General features: G+C 37.4%; 1 protein-coding gene across 5 annotated transcripts in view; it reads left to right on the plus strand.

Moving 5' to 3' along the window:
• Nucleotides 1-26,220, plus strand: part of RBM33 (RNA binding motif protein 33) — a 102,266-nt gene that overhangs the window by 25,687 nt on the left and 50,359 nt on the right. For 4 of the 5 annotated variants that reach the window (XM_030264265.4, XM_030264266.4, XM_030264268.4 and 1 more), the window contains exons 7-10: nucleotides 3,867-4,038; nucleotides 8,896-9,101; nucleotides 10,908-11,211; nucleotides 16,400-16,458. In XM_030264265.4, coding sequence (XP_030120125.4) covers nucleotides 3,867-4,038; nucleotides 8,896-9,101; nucleotides 10,908-11,211; nucleotides 16,400-16,458 — 741 coding nt within the window. The remainder of the gene's footprint in view (nucleotides 1-3,866; nucleotides 4,039-8,895; nucleotides 9,102-10,907; nucleotides 11,212-16,399; nucleotides 16,459-26,220) is intronic. The other variant, XM_030264267.4, reaches the window with a different exon arrangement.

Below are 26,220 nucleotides of genomic sequence, written 5' to 3' on the forward strand. Positions count from 1 at the left end.
TCCTAAGAATTAAACCTCATGAAATTAGAATTCATGATCTGTTTGTTTTATATTGGGTATAATGTGTGAAGTCAATGCTAGGGGATTTATCACTGCATAATTTCAACTGTGTCTTGGGTTATGCTGATAAGAAATGAAGAGTACTTGAATCAAAAAAGCATTTAATGAAGAAATGCTGCATACTGCCTTTCTTCTGATAGAATAAAGGCTTGGGAAAAAAAGGCCAGTGTGTCTGATTTGTCCAATCTGTGTTTAGCCAAAACTTTTGCACTTCAGTTCTGTTGTTCAAGTTTGAAAACATGACCTGCCAGCCTGGAGGAAAGTGGTAAAAAGAGTGCAAATCAAAACAGCCAATTTTAAACATATTTTAAGGCGCTTAGATTTGTTTTTTGGTTCTATTTTTCATCTGTGGAATTGAGGTGCCCTTGGAATAGGTGCAATATCCTCTTATCTGCTGTGTTATTTCTTGATCCCCTGGGATTGAACAGTTGCAGCTTCTTCAGTATTAACCTGTAGAAGATGCCTTCACTTCCTTTTTTATGGCTTGTTAGTAAAAGTTCTTTGTTTCGCCTTTAATTTAGTTGGTTTTGCACATCTTATGTATCACTGGCCCAAAACTCTCCTGAACACTTTGGGAGGATCATGCTGTCAGTGTTTCTGCAGCATCCCTTGAGCTGTGTCTGTTCCCATTCCTGCAGCTGCCTGTTAGCAGGGCAGGAGCACTCACCCCGTCCATAGCAGATCATAACCCAGAGTGAGGAGTCCTGCTCAGTGCCTGGGATTTAGGGCATAGTTATTTAATGAGGCTGGCAGGAACCCCTGACCTGGTGGCAGAAGAAAGGTCATTCTGTTTCTATGTAAGGGTCAGCAAAGCTCCCTGGTAGCTTTGTGCAAGGTGTCATAGTGGGAAATGTAAAGCTCCCTTTGAGAAGCCTGGGCTGGTGAGTCCTGTCCAGTGACCTTAAGTGGCCACTCAAGGACTGTTAATATCTATGCAGAGATATTCATGATTAGCAGGTATTAAAGCAAATCCTGTAAGTAATAATATGTGTTAATTCTGTGTCTGCAGTTGTGTCTTTTTGAAATATAGAATCTATTCATGCTGCAATTTTGGCAAAACAGCTTCTTCTGTGAGGATGGAAAAGGTCATGTAGGAATGCATTTTACAACTGCAGAACAAACTGCAGGGGAAAGGTGTGTGCTTCTATCCTGCTCAGCCAACCTTTCCTGGAGCTCTATGGAGAGAACATATGGGTGGCTCTCAGACATGTTTGTGTCTCCATTGTATAAATCCCTCAATGAAAGGTGTAATCAGATTTGGACATGGGTCAGTTACCATTCTCCAGCACTGCTTTGCCTAGGTGCCTGCTTTTTCATTAGCTCCTTTCATATTTATTTTGTCTTTGATATTTAATGCTTGTATGGCTGTTGCTGGCTAATGGGTGGCATGAGCATTATGCTGATGAATGAAGCAAGTCAGACCAAGACTTCAGAATTGGTATAACTGGATAAGAGTAGAATAATGCTAGTCTAGAAAAGTTAGGAATTTTTTTTTTTATTGTTCTGTAGGTAAGTAGTCATCTGATAGTCTTGTCAGAAATTGGGATGTTTTCTTTTTAGAATAGATTTTTTTCCCCAGAATGAGTAATTGTCAAAATGCAGCAAAGTTTCAGATTTTTTTTTAGATAGTATTTCATTAAAACATAGCAGAAGTTTTCAGGACAATGTAGACTTCATTACCCTTTCTAGTTCTCATTCTGAAGTTTGAGCTACACATAGAGCCTTGTATGATTAAGTTTAGCACTCAGATGAGATTATGTGACTGAGTCCAGTCTTTGATTAATAAAAACCAGAATTTCAATGTAGCTTTTAAGGACTGTGGATATAGAGAGTGGATGTATCTGGGATTTGTGCTTTAGGTAAAGTAGGAGGCTCAGTGTAGTATGAGAATGTCTTGCAAAACAGTTGCTCCAGTTCTGACTTCCAAATCCTGATCCTGAAGGAAAAGTTTCTAAAAAGAAGCAGTGAGACAGTAAAATTATAGGGTTTATGATATTTATAAAAACACAGATTTGATAGAGATATTGCTTCTCCTTGCTCTTTTGGGAGTCACTCTTTTCAAAGTAAAATGCCAGCCCTGTCTTTCTCTGTGTTGTTTGTTTTCATTAAACCATGTTAGCATCTCTTTCCTTGCTAACATCCCTCCTCTGTTCCACGAGTATCAACTGCTTGCCCTCAAAGGTATTTTGATTATATGTGAATATGTTAATTAGACAGTTATGCTCAGTTGGATTTGCTTTTGAGGTTTGGATTTCATTCAGTCTTGTTGAAGGTGTTTTTCTCCTGCTTCCCCTGTTTTTTTACCTGCTTTTTTTTTTAATATGATAAAGTTGTTACACAAAAATAAATATATTTATAACATGAAAGCCTTAAAGCCTTTTGTAAAATTTGACTGTTCTTTTAGCTGTATCTTAAAGAAGTTTTGTGAGGACAGGAAATAGAGTGCTTAAAAGTTTGTCTGGAATGGATAAAACACAACTTGGGATCAGTAGCCCATTAACGCCCTGTAGCTAAGTATACAGGTCATTTATTCACCAGACCAAAGCTGGAGTAGCACTGAGCTTGAGTTCATAAGGTTTGCTGTCTTTTTTAAAGCAGAAACTCTTTTGCCAGGTCACCCTGTCTCTGATCTTGCATCACACTTTTATTTTGGTTGTGGATGAAGTTGGGCTGCTGGACAGGGAAATTTGCAATCTCTTGCACAATTATGCCATTAATTCTTTTTTGATTTGTGATTTAATATCTGTCCACCTGACAGTCACACATGCTGTGCCTTTCTCATATAAATTTCTGCACTGATCTGGTTAATTAGAAGATTAAACCATTTTTGCATGTTAGATTTGGCTCATTTTTTAACGGTCCTCAAGCAGCATAGAATTTATGATGTATTTAGTGGCTTTGCATAGAATTAAAAGGCATGTGAATTTTAACAGGCTCTAAGAAATGAACAAGTAAGCTTGTACAAAAAATAATCAAATACACAGTAACCAAAAATTTTATGTAGTATCACACGATATTAGAACACTTCTAATTTTCAGCTGTAGAAATCCAGTATAACTTGTTTAACACTGGACATTTTCATCAGGCCTACGTGGGAAAAGGAAATTTTTTTTAGTTTTTGTTAATTGGAAGGAGAGGGATCCATTGTCATTTGGAACATTGTTTTATTTAAATAAATGTTCTCTGTTTTAGAGAGAACTGGAAAGTAAATTCCAGAAGCATTCCAATGGCATCCAGAATACAAATTCAGTATTTTCAAATGTATCCAATCCTGTTCTTATTCTCCCCATCAGTTACTGAATTGAAACTCGGAAGCATTTGAGGAACAAAGTAAAGGCATACATACCTAGAGGAATGGGATTGAGATATGAGGTTATCTTGGTTGGGTTTTTTTAACAGCATGGTACTGACAGTTGTTAAACAATTAAAAAAAAATAGGATTTTACTGTTCCTATTATTTGAATTTGGTAGTAACCAAGGTTTGCATCGTAGTCAATTTAGTGATAAAAATCTGTGTGTAGAAGTACTACTGAGATGGAGGGAGGTTCTAACTAGAGTTTCAATATTTCCTTAAATATTGCAGCAAATTTATTTTATAAATATACTTTACCTTATTATTTATTATGTAGTACATATATTTTTATTTTAAAAAAATAGCTCTTAAATGTTTGCTGACTTATATATAAGCACAATGTATAATAGCAAAATTTGTAGAAAGGGGCTTTTAAAGAAAGCTTTGCTTTTGATATTGTTTACAAGAAACTTGGCTTTTCGAGGCTGCATGTCCTCTGGTTTTTGTGATTTAGGCAGCTATTGGGTCTCTGGAACTTCAAGAAGAAACAAAAGAAGAGTCTGACGAAGAAGAGGATGATGATGAAGAGTCTGGACGATTACGTTTCAAAACTGAACGCAAAGAAGGAACGATCATCAGGCTCTCAGATGTGACAAGAGAAAGGAGAAACATTCCAGAAACACTGGGTGAGGTTTTGTAGCAGTGGATTATTTTGCAGACCTGTAATGAATGATAGTAAAAGGCAAAGGGTGTTTTAGCTGAGGTGGATTCCAAATATGTTTGTAACCATAAGACCTTATTTCTACTAGCCACAGACTGTATCTTGTTTATACAAAAGGTGTTGGCTTGACAAAACAGTATATTTTAAAAACAGGAGTGCACTGGAATAACCACATATCTGCACATAATTGCAAGGTAAAAGACAGCTGCATTTTTTTTTCAGGTACCTGTGGATTTATTCTTTAGGTTAATTTAAACTGTGTTATATAAATATAAACCATATTATATAAATATATAATATAAAAACAAGACCAGTCAATAAGGAGAAAACCTGTAGTGGACCTTGACTGTTAAAAGAACAGTGATTTGAATTAGATTATTAAATGTAATTCTAAGTGATCTGGGATGTAGCTCTGAGATGCAAGGAAAAGATAAGTGCACATATAGATGATTCTACAAAGAGGCTTTTAAACTAATGTTTGGCAAAAACACAGTAGTACTGTTGTGAAATGATTTCTAGTCACACTAGTTTTTCTTAATAATTTATTGATAGAGACCAGATAACTGACCATGTGGTAAAAGGTTAAACCACAAAAAATTCTGTTTGCATGTAAATAATCTGCTTCCTTTTAAGATTGTAGAGCAAATTTTTGCAGCTGCTATGGTTTAAAAATGAAATTTCATTGCAGATCTACATCTCCTTACTCTAAAATATGAACATAGTTCAGAAAACACTTAAAGAGGAATTAACATTTCAGTTGAAGTTACAAACGTAATTTCCATCCTGTCACATTTTGGTGACCTTTTGTGACAGCTTGTCTCTATTGGAGGAGTGCATTCTTACTTACTGATTAAAGATGTCTTTTGAAACCATTTTATTACCAGCAATAGTGAAATTAATCTTGACACTTAGAGACACTAGAAAAATAATTGCTGATTCACTGCATTAACTATGTGTGTGAGAACTATACAGTCAAGATGAAACCAAATGTGTGCTGGTAAAAAAAATGTAAAAATACAGTGTTCTCAGTAATGTGGTTAAAATCTTTCATAAACATTTCTTCATCCAAGATAATGTAAAGAATGGATTTTCAAAGTTCAGAAGAGGGGTATTGTAAGACAGCTCTGCAATTGATTTCTAGCAATACCAAGTTTGTAACCTTTGATAAGAATTGCCTATCTTCTTTCAGTGCCTGTAGGTGAAGCCTTCTCAGAGTGGGAATTGTCATAATTCTCTGGTCATAGTTACCTGTTAAGGAATGTGAAGAGGAAAAAAATCTTTGGTATTGCCAAATTGAAGTATTCCCTTTATATCTTATCAAAAATACACAACCCAACCACTTAGACTTAGACAGAACCAATTGCAGGGTACTAGCAAAGGTCAATTGGATATGGCAGTACTTCTTGTTATGCCCTGCTTAGTTGGCTTATGTTCACTGTGATGCCTCATGTCTGAGATTTCAGGCAGGGCTGGGAACTTAACATGAGTGTTTTAAATTTGTCCAGTTGCTCTGTGTCCAGAAGCATGGGGTATAATCAGCTTGCAGATCTGGATGTTGAGGAGAAATGACAGCACACTGCATATATATGAAAATGAATATGTTTGTAATTGTGCATGAGTTCTTAGGGAGAAGCTGTACTCATGTGAATACCTGGCTGTGCTTTGGAAGAGCCCAGGGAAGGAAAGAGAATCTCTTCTTCCTCTGCTCATCAGCTCTTTTCTTGAGCAGTCTGAGGTTACTTTCAGGGAAGCAAGGACTGTTTCTGTTGCTTCCCTCTCTGCAAAACCATCTCCCATGCCTTCTTTTCTGCTTGATCTCTGTGTGTGGGACACAGTGCTCTCAAATTCAATATGCAGCCCCCCTCATAATAGAGGGGGGCACTATATTTTGCTGTGTGGTGTTGTGTAGCTACATGCAGCACTTGAGGTGCTCATGGCATCAGTCTTAGCATTAGCAAGAAGGCTCTGAACCCACACTTGTGTCTAAGCAAAATTCTTCACAGGTAGGACAGTTGCCCTCAGTGGCATGTTGTAGAGGAGGTATGCTTGATGTTAATGTAAACGTCTTAATTTTAAAATCCAATGGTTATATTGTACTTCTGTGGTCATAGATGTAGTGTGAATGTGGTTTTGTTTGGGATTTTTTTCCAAAGTTGGTCCCTACTCTGGTTGAAAAACTGAGTGTATGGACTGTGCCTTTAAGGACATGGCCTAAAAAATTTGAGAAATTTTGTGTAAAATGAGGAGGAAAACAATTTATGTATTTTAAAGAGAGTGATTCTGCATGTCCAAGATTGACAGACTTGACTTTGCATGGATGCTGTCATCCCTTCCCCAAGCTTAATCAGCAAAGTACTCTGAAGTAATTTTGTTTGGAGCAGTCCATTCTTTCTTCCAGAGTTGTTTTTGTTCAGTGTCCTTCAGTGTGTACTGAGGAGGCTGAGAGACTTGGCCATAGTCTTGCTTTCTAGGAAGCCTAGCTCTGTTCCTAGGTTCATTAAAAATTGCTTTCCTCACATAGGATTTGCAAGCTATTTAATAGGAACTTACTTTTTATCTTGCTTGACCATCAGTGGTAGGTACTTGTTGCAATGACCAAACTTTATTTTCCAGACTACAGCCCTGCTGAATTCAGGGTTGTAGTGTGGAAGATGTCAGAAAAATTACCCTGCCTGTCCTATTCCAGGGAAATCAAAACAACTGTCCAAGCAGCAGATTGCTCAGGATGCCCTGCAGGACTTGGATAATTTCTGGATAAGGGAAAGAGAGTTACTCTTTTGCAACATAGTGGCACTCTTTTCCCTCATGGGTATATGGAAGTAGGGGTCTGTCTTTCAGGCAGGTCAGGTCAAAGCCCACATTGGCCCTTCCATGTTTGTGGGTTTCTGGAGAAGTGCAGCTTATTTCAGGTGTGGAGAGGGAGAAGACTTGAAATCAGAGCTCGGTTTTTCCCACCTAACCAGATTTTTTTTTTTATCCCTGGCAGCCAAAAATGGCTATGGCAGTTTTTTACTTGCATCTAATGCTTTTGATTGCTTTGGGCAAGAATACATTTCTTAGTTTTTGTCAGAAATGCACATTTTATACCTAAAACTTGAGGGACTGTGGTTCCTTCCCTCATTCTAAGCATTCTGTAAGATTTTCTTGATAAAGCCTGATTGTCTTGGCTCTGCTGTGCAGGTGCCTTGAGGGCAAAGGTAACATTTCATGAGAGTATTTGTTAAGGCTTTATGCCATTCTATTGTGGTGTCAGAGTGGAGAGAAAAGGAGGTAGAGAAACTTGTCTCATTACCAACGTGCAAAAATGAAATGGGAAACTCAGGCAGATCCTGGGCTTTTAGAAGTCTCTCATGTTTGCTGTGTTCTTACAGGCCATTAGCAAGTTCAAAAGTTTTAAGAATTGGAAAGCTCCTGCTTTGTGGAGATACTGAATACTTCTGAAAACTGGGACATGCAAATTTACAGTCTTTGCAGCTCAGTCATGCAGGTAGTTTTTGTAGGCAAGCAAGAGCAACTGCCGCAGAGGGAATGCTCAGTGCTCACCCTTTTCTGCCCTTCTGTCAATCTTCCACTTCAAAGACTAATAGAGATTACTTATGAAGATGTAAGATGGTGGTGGTTTAAGTAGCTTTGGCCTTTAGACTCACAAGAAATTGTAAGAGTTTTCTAATTGATTTAGTTATGTATTCTTGGGAGAGGATATCTCATGGTGTGGAAACAGTAGGAATGTCTCCTGCCAGATACTAATTACTTTAATTCTGATATTCAGATATTATGACTACTGTGTGTAGTATTGACAAGTACATACTGTATTAATTCGAAATATGCTTTTATTTGTCAGGAGTGTGTTTGTTTTTAGTAGTTTAATTTTGGCTTGTTAGAGGCAGAAATCAGTATTAAGGGTAACAAAGGATCTGACTAGCACATGGCAAAATTCAGCTGCATGTTTGAGCTAAAATTTATTAAACCTTGTAAGTGATTGAAACCTGGTGAGTGATTCTGCTTTTATTTTCATGGTGTGTTTCCTAAAATTTGTTGTAGATTTTTTTTCTGTATTTTAAAGTGATTTCATTACCTGGGCCTATTACTGCATCATTTCTTACTTCATGTTGTCAGCATTGTCCAAGGCTTCAAGCAAATTTGTCATCTTTGCAGAGTACCACGTGGTCTCTGGTTGAGTGGGTGTTATCAGCAGCCAAGTGTTTGACTTGAGCTGAGCACAGATTTTAATGTGTGCTCTCTTCAGTGGAATTACCAGTTGTGAAGTACAGCTGGTTTGTAAACCACATACAATAAAACAAAAATTAAGTAGTTACGTACTAGAAACACTTCAGCAAGCAGAAAGTCCTTCTTGGAATAGACCAGTGTGCAGAGCAGTCTAGGGCATAAAATCTGTTTATATGGAAGACTCAACAGATCCTTTACTGTAAAGTCTACTGCAGATTCATTGTCTTGCCTGACATCTGCAGATAAGTGAGATGTTAAAGATAACAAAACTTTGAGAGGAGCTACAGCCTCCTCTTAGAGCAGAAGGCAGACTTCAATACCATCTTCAAAAAGAAAACAACCAAACCCTTTTGCTCATGTTTGTTTCATTGATCTGCTGCTTTTTGCCTGTGCAAAACACAAGTATCTGTGCGTTTTCCTTTTTAAGGTGTCTTTAATGAAATGTTAACATGCCACCTAAAGGAGATCAAAGTGCATGCAAGTTTAATGTTAGTCACAGGGATTCTTCTGTAGTTCTGGCAGTGTTTTATTTGTCATTGTTTTCCACCTTTTCAACACAAAACTAAAATAATTTTCCCCATTTTTCTCTCAACAGAGCTTTCTGCAGAAGCCCAAGCAGCATTACGTGAATTTGAAGAGAGAGAAAGGCAGCTTAAGCAGGGGCGATACGGCTCCAGGAGAGGAGGGAGAAGAGGAGGCTCAGTTATGTGCCATGGAATGGGAGAACAAAGGAGAGACAATAATGATAGGGGAAGAATGAAGGATCACAGGCCTGCACTGCTGCCAAACCAGCCATCAATGGTACCTTTCAATCTTTAGTATTCTTTGAGCATCCTTGCAAGAAATTTTGGAGAAATGCATTTTAAATCACAGATCTTTGCTAAGATGGAATATATATTCCAGTGTAAACCTTCTGCTCTTTCAGAGCACTGTTAGGCAGCATGGGCTTTGTGTGACATGATGATTGTAAAGTATGTGCTTAGGCCTGTTACTGGCTTCATCTTGAGCAATCTCAAGACCTCCAAATGAAAAGTGCATTTTGACTGATGAATCACAGTCAGACTTACCTGCTGGTTTGCATGAGGATGGAGGAAAAACTGAATTCCTCAGAGAAGTCTACATGCAACATGGAAACTTGTTCAGTTCCCCATTATTTATAACAATGTAGTTTAAAAAAATATGATTCTGTAAAACACTGCTTTGGTTCTGTCAAGGTAGTATTTTTGCTGATACCTCTTTAAAAAAATCTATTTGCATATAAGCTGTGCTACTATTGAGGTAAAAAAAAACCCTAGGACAGTAATCAGCACTTCACTACTAGATAAGTTATTATTTTGGGATTTCAAGTGAAATTTCTGCGTTACTACTTTCTATTTCTCTGCTATGCTTTGTATCACAATACTAAGGCTTTACTTTTTCTATCAAAAAACCTTACAAAAACCAAAACTATGTCCAGCAAGTGATCAAGAAGTCAACACTTATTTTTGTTCACTGTCATAAAATATACTGGAAGCTGAGATTGTAGAACAAAGTCTTTGTATATTTTTGCAGGACAAGGTCATGTATGTTAAACAAAGGTGATTTTTTCCAACAGCAGTAAGTAGGTGCTGGTCACTGGCAGGAGTTGGTGCATATCTCAGTGCTTGAGAACCCTGCAGTAGTAAATTTCGTGCTTTTTAAGCAGTGAAGGTTGAATAATTTTTTTTTCTGTTTTACTGCAGTCATTGCAAGCTATTTTGATTTTAAATGTAAATGTTTTTGTGCTCATCACAGTGTCTTCTTGTGCATACTGTGTAGCTGCTTTGCTTTGTGTATAGGCTGCTGAAAGAAACAAGAAACAGTCTGTCACCCCTTTGCTAAAAGGTCTCTCTTTTGGTCTCTTATTGCGCTGCCTCTTGGAAGTTACTGGTCTAGGACAGAGATCTAGTAACTGTGACTTGAGAAGCAGAAGAATGTCTCTGAAAAGAGACAGTAATTTTTTTTTGTTAGCACTGATTTTGGCCATTTGTTTATGAGAGTTGAGCAGCAAGAGACTTTCTTCTGTGTTCGGAAGGATACCTTTGAAAGGCATCTTCATATGAGTTTTTTCTTCAAGCAGTATGGATAGGTGTGCTGCACTAATATTGAAGAGTATTTGAATTTGTGCTGCACTGATATCTGAATTTGTTTGATGATAGTGCTAGGTCTGTTATCTCAGAGAGCCTCTTGTATACATGTGTCAAAAGGTAGTGGGTTTGTTTTCGTACATGGACTCATTTCTAGTGAGCTTCACAGAAACCTTATGGCAGTTAACAACACTGATATATGGAGAACCCTAACTATATATGAAACTAGTCAGTTTCACTGTTAAAAATGAGTGAATGTGTCTGCATTCCCTGTGCTTCTTTGCTCTTTGCTGTCTTCTCCTTCATATGAATGTTTTTGATTGCTCCTTTGCTTTCCTGTGCTGATGGTTTTTAGTGGTTCCACTTGATTATAGAGAAAAGAAGTTTCTCTGTTCATAATTTGCCTTAATTGTTCTCCAGAGATGTCTTGGTTTTGTGCTCATTTATGTCAGGATATTATAACTTTAAAGCCTAGTGACTCTGTTCTTTTGTCTGACTTTAGACTCACTCACAGAGGTTAATTCCAACACACCAACAACCTGTTATGAGTCTGTTCCAGCAGCAACAGCAGCAGCAACAACAACAACAGCAACAGCAGCAGCAACAACAGCAGCAGCAGCAACAGTTACAATCTCTGCTTCCTTTACAGCATCAGCATCATTCTTCTCCTCCTCCAGGGCTGCATATGCCCCCTCAGATAGAAACACCTCGAATAATGATGACTCCCCCTCCAGTGACACCTCAGCAACCGAAGAACATACACATAAACCCACATTTCAAGGGGACGGTAGTGACGCCTGTGCAAGGTGAGCTTTCTGAACACCTTCCCAGTCATGCAAGCATGACTCATCTCATTCTTTGCCAGAGATGGAACAATTTGTTTGTTTATCACTTCATGGAAATGTGCTTCAGGCTGCTGGTTTTTTTTCTTGAAGCTTGAAACAAATGTTTTGCCTGAAGTAAGACATAATGTTGTTGGACTGTGGCCAACTGAGCAAGCAAAGTCTTTTCAGCTTTCATCATGTTTGCTATTCTAATGTAAAGCCTGAGAAGAGCAGTAAAAATGGAAACTGAAAAGACAATGTGCTTTTCAAATAACAATAAATACCAGTTTTCAAAACTAGGAAAGTACTGCAATTTGTAAATTTCCCAGCACCATCTACCTGTTTCAGTGAGAGGGTACTGAGGCACTCCTTGCAATGTAATTGCTCTGTGAAAGATACCAGTTACTGTCCTTTCTTGACAAGATACATGCCCTCAATTCTCCTTTCACAGAATCACATCTGTAATTGCTTTGATTTGCAAATATGTTTTTTCTCTAAGTTAACATAAACATTTGGGCTATTCTTCTTAGAGTAGCTCTCAGGAAATCTGTTCATGTTACTGCTTATTTAAGGAGTGTTTAATCCCAAAGAGACTTAAAAAAGACACCTGCATACTCTGATTTCTGGTTATGTTGGGACAAGACGCACTAAAGAAATACATAAATGTTTATACATATTTAATATTAGATTTTCGGTATTTTTCCCCTTGTCGCAGCAGCAGAACTCCAAGCCAGTGCTGTCTTTGCTTCATTGATTTGACCATTGAAAAGCAGGAATTTGGCAGGGTAGAATATTGCTAGTGTATGGAAGTCTGTTTTGCTTCTCACAGATGGCTTTGTAGTGGCTGTGTCAGAGAGCTTATTTTGCTTTTCTCTGCTGTGCTTCCCACAAAATTATGCATCAGGGCAGATTATCTGGAAACACTCCAGAAGAACATTTACTTCTGATTTATATCTTCTGTGCATTTTTCTAGCACTACCAAAGTAAGTTATTGTTTAATGAGAAGCAAAAACTGCTTTAAGCCTACTCTAGATGCCTTTTCTCTGTCCCTGTGAAATAGTACCAGATCTTTTCTACCAAGCAAATGTGATCATAATCCTGGGAATGGCTACTGCGTGTTTGTGCTTTTGCCTAATGTCAGAAGTATCTCAATGTATTTTCTTCCTTCTATCTGAAGAGGTTTTTTTTCACATTACATTAGGGCAGCTTCAGGCTCTTCTCAGCTTTACCACTGTCTGTGGCACTCTAGTTGTTGCAGGTCTCTTGCCTTGATCTTGTTCACAGTCTGTTTTTCAGTCTTCATGCACATCCTCATTTCTGGAAAGTTGTGTACCTCCTGCAGGTTGGGAGATCTTCAGTATTGGATTTGTAAAGGGAGGGTGGTCTTGAGTTTTTTTAGATCTTACATCTGCTGACTTTATGTGCACATTCATTTCTTGATGTGTAAAAGTTCAGGTGTTCTCTTAGACTGAGCAGCCCTGGAGAGTGAGGGATCAAGCTGAATGGTGTTAAAACCTGCATTCAGCGAGGACATTCTTGGTCTGTGTATCAAAGGCAGCTGCTTCATATGAAGTCCCTTTGTGCCATTCATTTTGCTGAAAGAGTCCTTGGCAAGACTACTGAATTTTTCTGCTAAGAGGTGTGCAGCATACTATAAATAGGATCTTTTAAGTCATTGTAGGAATTTCATCTTCTTGACTAGCAAGCATATATTGGAAGCTGAGTCTCCTGCAGTGACTGAGAGTAATGGCCACCTCAGTCTTAACCTGTAGCAGTACAGTTATGTTACATGAAAGTAAACATTTGCACACATAAGGAAAGTGTGAAAATGTGTTGGAAATTAGGAGCTTTCTGTAGATAAAGGAGGATAATTCTAACATCTTCAATGGTATTTGCATATGAAGGTGAATTTTAAAGCAGTCACTACAGGCAAATGGCAGATAGAAATTCCAGTGTAGGAAGTGCTGTTCCAAACTTCCTCTTAGAAACTCTTGCTTTAATCCATCTACTTGAAGCCCCTAGGCAGAGACTAGTGGTTGGCAGCAAAAGGATGTGTTCCATTTGCAGCATCATTTCTTTCAGGGTAACAGGAAGGATGAAAGATCAGATTGAATTTGTGTTCTTGATGATATCCTACCCCTTCTTGGCTGAGCATATTTCCAGATACATAAGGGGCTTTACACATTGGAGAATACAGTCAGATAGGTGCAAAGTTTATTGGGATTCTGTTGTTGAAAATGTGATGCCTGGAAGCTAAAAATGCCATGTCTGGAAGTGCATGATATGCACACTTAGGTTCTGGTAATTTTAATGGTGTGCTGTCATGTTTTAGTGTAGACTGGCATTTTTTCCTCTCTAATTTTATGGCAGGATAAAGCTCACACACTTCTAATTGTCAGCACCAGGGACACTCTTCCTAGGTGCAGGTCATAGAAATACACTTTTTAAACATCTTTTTGGTTTGAGTTAGTCTTGAAATGCATCAACTGTATCAGTATTTTCTAAACCAGACTCAAACCTTCCGTAAATCGCTACAGAATTTTCATGTGAATAAAATACCCTCTATAATAGCTCTTAGTGTACAGCTACTTCAGCCTGAAATGGAGTAGAAATACTGTTGAAGAATCCTATCATACGCTTATTCCTTTGATGTTTGAAAGGCAAATCTCTTTACAGTGGTCGCCATCTCCCTGCCCAGCCTTGAATCCCGATTCAAAAAAAAACCCAGTTACTTTCAAGTCAGTTTTGTTTCAAATGAATTGGTACTTTTTTTTAGTCTTTGAAGATTCATAAATGATTAAGGACGTGGTCTATCAAACCCCTAAAAGATGAGTCTCTGTGGATACCTGCTGCAGGTACTGTGCAGTTGGTGTTCATCTGTGCCTCCTGTGGCATTTGAATCCCATATCTTCTAGCTTGTGTCATAGTTTTACATTTTGTTTGTCCTATTCTGCAAATTAGTTTTGCGTTGTAGGTAGCAATTTTTGCTGAATGTGTGTCCAAACTTGAGCATGATCAATTTATTAGTGCTGGAGAACTGTACATAAATGTCCTGTGAAATACTGATTTAACCTGTGATAATAGGTGTTGCATTTTTTCCCCTTAAATGTTTATACTGCAAGTAACTATTTCAGGGATACTGTGGCACTGCCAAAATTGACATGAACTAATGAGCAGTGTATGGCAGTTCACTATGTCATTTACCTTTTGAAAACTATTTGGTGTCTTGGGAAAAATAATGTTATTCTCCTGAGTAATCAGTGTGGGAATTACTACTTTATCTTTTCAAGTATAGCATTGGAATTTATAGCAAGAAACAATTTAATCTTCTTAAAATAGTGTCTTACAACATGCTGTGTATTATTTTTGAAACATACTTTTCACACCTATGGAATATTTGTCATCAAGAAAATGAGGGCTTGAGACTTCTTTGCTGCTTAAGTAAGTGTCCAAGGATTGAAAGGGCACAGAGTTTGAGCTACTATCTTTCATTAATATTAAATTAATTCGTTTAAAATACATAAATATATTAATTTTTATGCTACTTCTGGAGGCAGGATACTGAAATAGACTCTAGTTCAGTTGACATTTCTCTACATTTCCCACCTTACAGTTTTTTTCTCAGTGCCTCTTTGGCCCGTAATACCTGAAGTATTTTAGGATTAGGTCTGTCAAGAGCACTTATCAATTTTTTTCCTGTGTGGCCATGGCTGTTTGATACCAACAGATGTTCATTAGAAGCCAGGATGAAACCATTCCAGTCATTTTCTCGTGTAATGTGATACAAAGCTTGCACACAGTCCTGCCGTGCTGAAAGACTGCTGCAATTAGTTTACCCCATCAGTCTCTGAACCAGCAAACCACAAGTACTTAACGAAAGTGGATAGAAGCCAGACATGGACATGAACTGGAAGAAAAAGCCACTAATGCATTAGTTATTGTGCCTTGTTTACCAAGGGAAAAGGGATTTTTGAGGCATCTTAGCCAACCTCTGAGTCGGGAAATGCACCCAACTTCTCTCAAACTAGAAGCGTTTCTTAATATCTTTCCTGCTCTGAAGTGTAACACAGTAGCTGTCTGCAAAGTCAGTGTTTAATCCTGCCTGGAAAATGTTTCCCTATCACTTTCAGAATTGCTAGAAACAAACTGGAGAAGAATCTTACTAAAAGCTTTTAGTAAATGAGCAAACACATTTTGTGGTTGGAAATGCTTTATTTAACTTCTCTAGGCCTTTCATTTAACATGGAAATGTTTGTATTTTTAACCAGTTACACAACTGTGAGAGGAGATAAAAAGTGCTCTGGAATATAGGAAAGCTGTCATTACACTTTGTGTTTGAGATTCCAATATAGGGTCAGTTCCCAAGGTGATCCAGCTGTAGCACTTTGTGCATTTTGCCATAACATTAAGTGAATGTTTTGGGAAACAGCTTTTTGTGACTAGCATTTCAAAGTGCAGTTGTAAGGAGAGATCATCCATGTTAATCCCCCCGAAATACTAGTTTTAGAGGTTATTTTTTTTCAGGAAAACGTCTCCTGATTCTTCTTGGTATCTCTATGCAATCACTGGCTTTCATCTCAGATCAGCAGTTCTGTGATCACAGTTGCACACACCACTATGGTGGCAAGGCCAGACAGACTAAGTAGTTTTTGTGTGCTGTTAATTGCAGATGCCTGCCTCGTTTTACCCTCATGAGCAGTGATTTTTACCAGTTAGTGTCTCTCATGGCCATGCTTCTTATGGTAGCTTGGTGGTGAGACTGGGAGATGCCTAGGAAATGTTGAGTGGCATGAAGTTGAGAAGGCAAATTAATCATGTATCTTTCCATTTGAAACATGAAATTATTTTTATGTCTCTGTCAGCTTTGTCTAAGGGATGTCTTTGGCTGAATAACCATTCTAGTTTGCCTTCCTGCAACAAGGAGCAATTTAATTCCGGAAAAAGCAGAACTAAATTATGTAAATTAACTAGGAGAATTCTAATTGCCCTGTTGCATGTTGTAGGGGAGGGAATGGTTGGTTAAAGTTAATTGTAGGAACTGTGACATGTGAGGGTAAAAGTAGCAGATTTTAATTAGGGCTTTTTATTGCAACTGCTTTTGGAAATAACTACAACAACTAGGTTGTTGTTAGGTAAAACAAATGGTGTTAAAAGGTGCTTCTTGTTTCAGTGCCCTTGCTGCCAGTTCCTGCCCAGCCAAGACCTGCTGTGGGACCCCAGAGATTTCCTGTGAGTAGCAGCTGTTTCTTCTTCTCTGATATGGATAAGCATACATTTGCAAGGAAATATTAATATAGCAAATAAAAGCTGTTCTAGTGAAATATAATTTTAAGGATTTGTAAATATTGACAATACTCTCTGCAGTTGAAAATGTTTGTTAAAAGCTTAAGGTCAATGGATTTTTGAGAGTAGAATTAATTCTGTTTAACTGTAAAATTGTTGAACCAGTCTCTCCAGTGGGAAAGGCAGGAATGCATCTTGTGTTAAGGAATATGGGCTTCATTTTATTACTCGACTCTTTCTGTATAAATAGAATCCTTATTTTATTTGATATAATAAAAGGCTATTTGAAATAATCCCTAATCTTAAAAAGCAGTAATATGTATTTATTGTAAAATGCAGCAATCATTTTTATCATTACTAAAGGTATTTCAACACTCTCATGTTTTTTATATAAAAAATAGAAATGGCATTGCATGACCTTGCTTTCTTTTATGTTTCTAATTTTGAAAACAAACAAGACACTTAGCTGCTTCACTAAGCTAATTTCACTTATAATTTTTTTTAAACTCTATGAATGGAAAGACTATATGCTTCTAGAACTTTTCTCATAATTCCGGTTTTGTTGTACTGAATTTCTAGTTGAAATGGTTAGCAGGTTATCAAACTAAGCAAAAGACCTAGGTTGCGATATTACCTAAAGTATTTTCAAGTAAAAACCTGTATTTTATACTTCCCAAATATATAATACACACAAAAAATATGTTGATGTGTGCAGTGCTGAAGGAGGAAAATAGATGTCTGAACATCTGTGTAGTATCTCTGGCATAGAGATCAGATGTGTTGGAAAGAAGCAGATTTCAGAAACCTGCTGTGACTTTTGATTGCCCAGTGTAGACCTGGTTGTTTTTAGTGCAGAATATTTTTCATAGACTTACGGCTGAGGAATTGTGATATCTGTGTTTTGCAGAGAAAGTCTTTACATTGCTGCATTTCTTCTGTGAAGTCTTAAAAAAATTAAGTTGCAAACTCACAGTTTGATTAAGTAAATGCATGTTATATCTTCAAGAAAATATTTTTGAACTTTTTTTAATTAAAAATATTGTGGTTTTCAGAGGAAATAGTTTTCTTCAGCAGTCTTTAGTATTATGGGGAGACCTTATTTACATTTTGAAAGTAGTTTTAATTGTTATTTTTTATGAAAACAGGTGTCTTGCATTTGTTTTTCTTTGATATTAAGTCAATTTGCTAGTAAACACAATTTGGGATGGAAAAGAAATTGCGGATAAGTATTATCTGTAAAGGTATTGTAATTGGCATCTTTGAAGTGTGTTTACATCAGCATAGAAAAATTGTAAATTAATTTTTCAAAATATTTAGTGTGAAATTAGATTTTAGTTCTGTTCACTTTTGGGGCTGCAAGTTGAGAAGTATTGCAAACCTAACTAATCTATATGCAGCAGTTTTTAACAGGGAATAAAGTAAACTGAACATTTTTCGGTTGGACTCTTGCTCCTTTAACCTGCAGGAGAAACTTGACTGCTTGCTATCTTTTTATTTATACAAGCAGTGCAGCAGAAAAGTCAGTATAATTAAATTTTCATAAGGAGGAGGAGGAGGGCTCACTCAGCTACGAGGGTTTGGCACTGTCGTTTGGTTGCCCTGACTGGCTTTTTTCTCCTTCAGCAGTAACGTGCTGCATGACCCTGAGAAAGTTGCTTCATCTTTCCATGGCTCACTGAGTTATAAAGTGGACTTCCCCTATGAAGTACTTTATAAATTTTGCATGGGTTATCAGTCATATTAGGATTAGGAATTAAGTGTCACTGTGTACATATCTCATGTTTGTTTTATTAAATGTAGTATGTTAGCTCTTGAGCTGAAGACAAATTTACTTTCTGACTAACGTTTTATCTTGCAGAACTACCTTTTTTGCTGTTACATGTCAGATGCCTTTGTGCTATTACAATTCACTTGTTTATGTATAAATGTTGACTTAAAGCAATGCAGCAGTGGTTAGACAATTTTGACAAGCCATTTGAAAAAGATCAAAGACTTACTCCAGACTATGTACAATTCATTCAGCCTTTTCGTCATTGTATAAAGAATCTCTGGATGTATAATAACTTGAATTTGCTCTTGTTTTTAGGATTGCATAATCAAAGGATAATAGTTAACTGACTTTTCTGATTGCTTTGCTGCTAAAAGATAGTGGGGTTAGCATTAAATATTTGCAGTCTGCTTTCCTCTTGAACTTTGAACTGGATGGTTTCTTTTGATTGAATGTGACAGAGGTGGAAACATGAAGAGTAATTAAATTCTTGCAAGAAGAGACCAAAAGTGGGCAGTGCCATACTTAAGAAGAAATTTGTTTCTGAATTTCTGTCTTATCTAGGAGAGAAACCTCTCAGTGCAGAGAGCCTCTGTGCTCCAAATATTGGAAGAACTTCAATCAGAGCTAATCAATTGCCAGTCATAAATCTATTTGAAACCGGGTGTTGTTAATTTAAGGCTGATGAAATGACTTCCTAACCATGTAATGGTTAATTCTTAAAACTTTCTGCAGAAGGATGTAATTGAAGGGTTGAACAAAGTTGTAATGAGCATGTTAACATATGGTGTGAGACCTAAATTATAGGAAATAATGTAGTGCTATGTCAGGCTAGTGTTGATCAGGACCAAAACTGCTTAGAGTGGGGCCTGATTAAATTCCCTTAATCTTGAATCTCAGTTCTAGTATTTCAAGGTAGAGCTCGTTGTTCAGTTACTTCTTTCTTAAAACTTAACTTCTGGAATGTTTAGGGAGGGAGTACTGGAAAAGACGCAAGGGAATGAATCTGTGTTGTGTACACAGAGTTATTTTGCTTCCAGTAATCTTGAATCAAACAATCAAGTTGTGTTACCTGTTACTCTGTAAGCATTTGAAGTGACTTGGTGTGAATGGTGTTAGAGTGCTACATGCAGCTGATGAGGACTGAATAAATGGTGGATCTGAGGTGTGTCACAGCTGAGAAACATGGTGCACTTGTGGGATCTGGGAGTTAAGGGTGTGAATTCTGTTTGTCTGAATTGCACAGTACTTGTGGCTGTAGTTCATAGGAATCCAGTCTACAAGCATGGTTTGAATTAACCTGGACCTGTCCAATTGCCAACTACATGTTTTCTTTAAACAGTTTAAAGAATAGATGAAATAACCTCTTTGGCAGAGACCTTCTGAAGGTCTGACTTTATCATTTGCCTTTGCTTTAAAGTGCTTAAGAGGCCTTTTCCAGAGTTCCTGTCCCAATGTCACAGTTGATATCTCACAAACAGCAGTCTGCTTTGCAGACTGATCCATTTACAGGAAGGTCACAGAATACTTTATTCACAGACTGCTCCTATGGCTTTCTGAACTTTTCATGTGTTTTCTGACCAATTTACGAATTTTTGCAGATGCCCCAGTGCAGGGAAAGGAGCTGCAGGGTTTTATATGACACAAGAGGGACTACTATGATTTCTGTCCTTCATGCAGTGTTTTATTTGGGCTAATTTCTCTTTCAATTCCTGTGTTCTGTGAAGAAAGATGGGGTAAAACAAGGGAAGGGGAGATTAAATAGAAAATGAAGAGGTGTTTCAAAACACTTTCTATTATATAAGGGCTCCTGCTAACTGACTATTAGAGAGGCCAGAGCATTAGTGAGTGTGAAACTAGAAGTTAAGGGATGAAAAAATCTGGACCATCAGCTTATCTGAGTCCACTAGCACGTTCCATGTCTGAAATATATCGGTGTTTGCCTGAAGAAAAATGTATAGAAGCTTTTGCCTTCAAACATCATTTATTTAATTTATGAACACCAAAATAATAGTACTACATGAGACACACAGCAGTATTTTATGGACATAGAGAAGTTAAAGAAGTGTTCTCATGCCCACTTTGGGATGGAATGTGGCAGAGGGAGGGTGTCATTGTTCTTCAGCCAGAAATTATGAGGCATCCCTAGCATCCAGATTAGTGGCTGGAGTGGGAGGCATTTGGAGAGAAGAGGAAACTGGGGAGAGCCTGCCTCCCACTGCTAAAGGCAGAAGAGAGATTCCTCGGGTCTGAGGCCATTCCCCCTCAGTCCATGACCTGGATCCTCCTCTGCAGCTGCTGCAGAGAGAGCAGAGCTGTTAATGGAGCTGTGCCTTTGGCCAGGAAAGCTTCCAGGAACCTGGGATAAATTCTCATTCAGCTGTTGTCCTTGGGCTGTCACCCTGAGTGTGGTGGGAGCCGGGCAGGTGCCCAGCCCACAGACACGTTTGTTCAACTTGAGTTTCAGAGCTGAAGTTAGGAACAGTCTGAAGTGGCACCAAACACAAGATGAAGTGGCACCAGTGTCTACCTGACTAATTTGTGTCAGGAAGGCTTTGCTATTTTTTAATGCACAAAGCTTTTCCCTTTTGATAGGACACCTTAGTGCCCTGGGTGAGTGTCTTTCAGATATCTGTAGGATTCATGTCTGAAGAAGCTGAATTGTAAAACATAAATAATGATTTATTTAGTATTTTTAAGACTTTATCCTCAGGCACTTGTGAATAGCCTATGTTGTATGTCTTTTTTTATTCCTGGGGGAATTTGACATTATTTGTTTTTAGAACTTAGAACTTATTTTTAAAATAATCTTTATCTCAAAGAATACTGTTTTTTTCCTTGAACAGCAAAAACCGTAGTAAACTTTCTTGATATTCTCATTCAACATGCTTCCACTTGATCTCCAGCACATCAGGTGGTGTCTGAAATGAATGCTATGAAGGGCAGTTGATTAATTTGGATTCATTTTTTCTATAATTTCTGGAATCAGTAGTTTGATTTCTGAGTTTTCAAGTGTTATTTGTGTTCCAGACACTGTTTTTAAATACTTCTTTATGATTTAATCTGTGAGAGGTTTTTAAACAAGTGACTTATGAAAACAGAAGCTGCTGTTCTTCATGGTCAGTTGTTTGAAACATTTATTTTAAAAAGGCAATATATTAGTGCTATAAAATTAATTATAAAAGGTACATTGGAATATAGCTTATTTCTTTTTTTCCAGGTGATCCTTGAACTGTCATGGATCACCTACCATCATTTTAGCAAACATGGGTCGGCTTAATGGTTTTATAGTGGGCCTGGGTCTGTGGCTGCACTGCCTTCTTCTTACAGCATGTAGAGGCAGAAATTTGCAGTGCTTTTGATAACAAAACTCGCAAAAGTGTTTGCTGTGTGTTGTGGGAAATCCAAATAGGGAGGAAATTTTCCCCCCATTGTTTCAAATTCAGTCATGAGTTGCTACATGTGAGTAAGGGTTTTTCAGCAATTGTTATTAATGTGGACTCACAGGCCACGTAGTAAGAACAAATTATAAAGAGTGCTGCATCTGACCACAGGCAGTAATTTTAAACTGATATTTAGTAACCTGTACATGTTTGCAACAGTATGTATGTAGGAGACAAACTGTTAATGGAAATAAAAAGCCACTTGTGAAAATTATTCTCTTACTTCCTCACAATTATTTTGCTTTAGCTATGGCTTCACTATAATGAGTAACAGTAAATGAAATTTTCCCTCTATTGCTGTGTAGTGGTGGCAGATCACAGGTAGTGTAGAAAGCATTTTGTTTCCATTTAACAGAATCCATGGTATCAGGTGGTGTTGATTGGCATTTCTTGGATACTGCTTTACACAGCATTTCATGCAAATCATGTTTGAATGAGACTGCTGCATCAAATTACATTTCTTTCAGATTATAGCCCTTGCAGATGTGAGACAGAGCTTGTTCAGCAGCTAGCAAAAGGCTTTGGTTTTTAACAGGTACTGTTTTCACAACTTGACTGCAAAGCTCTGTAATTACAACACTTAAGATAGTGAAGGAATGATGGGCACTTTCTCTTATCAGATCTATAAGTAGTAGCAAGCAAATGCAGCATGAGATCGCTCCAGCTGTCAAGTATTGTCAGGCTGCCATAGAGGGAATGCAGTTTAAAATGCAGGTGACATAATACCCAACATCCTCCATTTGCTAGTGGGCTTCTGATTAATCACGATTACCATACATTATCATACCATCAAATTTAATCATATCAATGAATTCCCATCTGCAGGAGGAGCAGCAGCAGCTAAACATGATAGCATAAATAAGAGAGAAATAGCTGGTTTCTAAATGCAGTAACCCTTTAACTTGTCATGTTAGCTCCAGTGTCCATGTGCTCTGTAGACAGTAAAATGGAGCAGAAAACTTGTGCTTCTGTATTTTACTGTCATTTATCTTTCTGTAAGTTGACTGCTTTTTAGCACAGCTAAGGAGAACCAGTATTGTAGATTTTTTTTTTTCCTCTGTGTTAATGATGGTATATTTTCTTCAATCTCAGCTTTAGTAGCTGCTAAACACAGAATCACAGAATGGCTGAGTTTGACAGGGACCTCTGGAGGTCACCTGGTCCATCCCTCTGCTCAAGCAGGGCCACCTGAAGCCAGTTGCCCTGGAACACGTGTGGATGGCCTTTAAATATCTCCAAGGATGGTGCAAGTGCTCAGGCAGCCTTACAGTAAAAAGGTTTTTTTTAATCTATCTATACAGGTTGTACTTTGGTTTTTGTATATTTCTGTGAATGAAATGTGAAGCTTTTAAAAAAAACTATTGTAAGCAAAGCACAAACTTTTATCAATACAAAGATAAAAAGAGTGGGAAAGTATTATGCTTTATATATGTGCTCTTTTGCTGCTAATTAAGCACTTTTTAAGAGTTACTTTGCAGGAATCAAGACTTGTAAAGGAAACCAATTAAAATATACAGTCTACTGAGTACAATACTGTATGAGTAATTTACAGCTTAAACACTGAATAGAGAACTAGCATGTATCTATTATAATACTAGAGAGTATTAGATTATAATGTATTTATCTTAAGCTATTTCACTGAAATGAGAAAATGTCCTTTTAAAAGATAACTCAGTACTTTGTGTCATCACAATATGAAAATGAGTAAATGTATAAACTGGTATTTGTTCATCTTCTGTATCTTCAGTTCTTGCTAATTCTTTAGAATGTGAAAGTTAAAATGCTTAACTTTATAATAAAGCAGTAAGTCACTACTGTTACAATAAAATAAGGCAATTCAGAGAGATGTTATAGGTCGACTGTAGGATACCCAAAAATGATTAAAATGTTCAGGCCTTTTTGCCCAATGCATGAATAGTACTTGTATGCATATTGGGAACTCTGAGTATGTAAAGTTCTCACCTTAATGTGTTTGTAAGGTCAGAGATGTGCAGAACATCTCAAAATGAGATTTCCTTACAGAACTAAAGATCATCAACCCAGTTATTTGCTTACTAAGTAATCAGATCCTTTTCAAAGTCCAGGTTAGCAGCAATTCTTACTTTGCTTTTCTATAAAGCTGGCTGCTTCTTGACTTTTTTGCAGCAGCCTGACCATTTCTTGTTAAAGAGAGAAGCATCATCCTCAGATTACATTGAGGTGCTCAGATTTTAAATAAATTGTAACTGCAACTTCAAGCTTGGAATGTATAAATCTTGAGTTGTTTGTTCATGATCCAGTTTAGTTGTAGCCTCAAATTGTTTGTAATTGTTAGTGACTTGCAGGCCACCAAGATAACACGTAAACACCGTGATAGTATTTCCATGGAGTAGTTTCTGCAAAGTCCAAGGGAAAGATCTTACCTCATTAGTTCCTACAACAGGAGGGGTTCCTAATTTGTTTACACATCCATAAAACTGTTAGCTTTCAGCACAGAAACTATGCACAAGGATTTTACAGTCTTTTACTAAATTATTATGAAATCCTTATCTTTCAAGGGAGAGTTCATTGTTGTAAATGACATTAATGTCTCTTCCACTCTTTCCCCAATTTTTTTGTGTTGTACTTAACCTTAAAAGTTAGAAGGCACCAAACAAAAATGATCATGTGCTCTTCCAACACCCCATTCCTGCAGAGGATTGCAAACTTAAGTGAAACTGAACTTTCCAGATGAATTAATTTAAGAATTCAGTGTTAAAGAACTTCCTTAGGTTTGTGGTTTGGGAGGTTTGGGTTTACTCTTCCCTTCAGTCTGTGCAAGTTGCAACAGCTTGTCTGTCACACTATTTCTCATTATGACCTGTCTCTGCTGGAGGCACTCACTCTTCCTTCACCCATAACAAATAGATGGATGGGAGTGTGGTTTTTTTGCAAATCAGCACTTGAAATTAGGAATTTAAATCTAAAGTTGAGATCTTGTTACCAGTACATTTTCTATGTCTGTATTTCATTAAGGACTCTCTGAAGCAGAAGTTCTCCTGTGGAGAAGTGGTTGTTTATGGGCCCATCTGCTTTGTTGCTTGTTGTAGAAATGCACTGAAGTTGGGAGTGTTTTTGTCTCCATGAATCTGTTCCTGCTGGTTGTATTGCAGGAATGCCCTGAAACTTGCTGAAAAGGGACCTTTTTGGTATACAATAGTTCTAATTTTTAGATTTAGTTTCCTGAATTGTTAGGGATTGTCAGTCTGCTGGGAATTCCCATCTCTCTTTGCATTGCCTGTATTACTTATTTTAGCTATTTGATCATGAGTTGGCGTAATTAACAGGTGATTCCACGCCTTTCTCTCCTTGCCATGGTTCACCATGTTGGCTGAATTCTACTTTGAGACCCTGAGCAGTGAAGTAGAGAATTGGTGGTTTCTCCTACAGATGACCTGGACTTCTGCCTAAGCCTCCCAACACTCTTTCTTATCTCTTGGAGTTGTGTAGTGTCAGAGAGGAACTTGTCCAAGTTGTGTGGTACATTTTAATATTAAAAATTATTTTCAGCTCAGTTGAAAATATCAACCCATTCTCTCTGACTCAGTCTGCCTGCAGTGCCAGGATCTGTGCAGTCCACAGACTTGAACCAGTGCTTGGCTATCTCTATATGTTTTCCCCCAGAAAATATATTCCAGTAACTTTGAAAACTGTTACCATACCTCGGATATAGGTAACATAAAATTGTTGTCTGGACTTTTGTGGGCACTCTGAACTTTCTTGTCCATGATTGGCATGAATTCAAGGTGTATCTTTTATATTAGGTGATCTTATCCTAAATCTTTTGAGAAAAACATGGTGCTTGCTAGGCTTTAGTTCATCTTGATGAACTTACATGATTGTCATAGACATCAGAAGAACAATACTGAATCATTGAAATTATATTCAAAAAGTATAACAATTTTATAATAAAAATTTTGCATGCGTCATTCCTTTCTGTATGCTGTGCAAACTAAAAGAAAGTACTAAAAGAAAGAAACTTGAAGACCCATATTTCATGGAAGATACGGATACATATTTCTACTTGGAAATTTTTGAACCATATCCAAGATATATGAGCAGGGTTTCCTACGCAAGAGGATGAAAAATCAGTTTCTTGCACAGAAGGTAGGCAGTTTAGGAAAGCTTTTCAAAAAGTCTGGGGGCTGCTGAAATAAGAGGATTAACATCTTGTGACAGATGGCTATAGTTTTAATTGTCATAGGTTATAGTGGTCATTATTCTTTGCATTTAAACCATATAAGAAGAATTAACTGAGTGGCCCTGCTTAACTATCAATGGGGTTCTCCTAGCTCTTTGCATTTTAAGTGAGATTAATAAATGAAAACATGTTGTACAGGCAGGGTGTATTTTATTGAAAGATTCATGATGTTTCAATGACATTGTTAAGGTATTTAATTAGTCTCATGAAGAAAGTGGAGTGACCCTTTTAGAGAAGCTGATAAATCATATAATAGCTGTTAGATCCTCTTTATTCCT

This window comes from Taeniopygia guttata, chromosome 2 (genome assembly GCF_048771995.1).
Source record: "Taeniopygia guttata chromosome 2, bTaeGut7.mat, whole genome shotgun sequence".
NCBI classification, from domain to species: Eukaryota; Metazoa; Chordata; class Aves; order Passeriformes; family Estrildidae; genus Taeniopygia; species Taeniopygia guttata.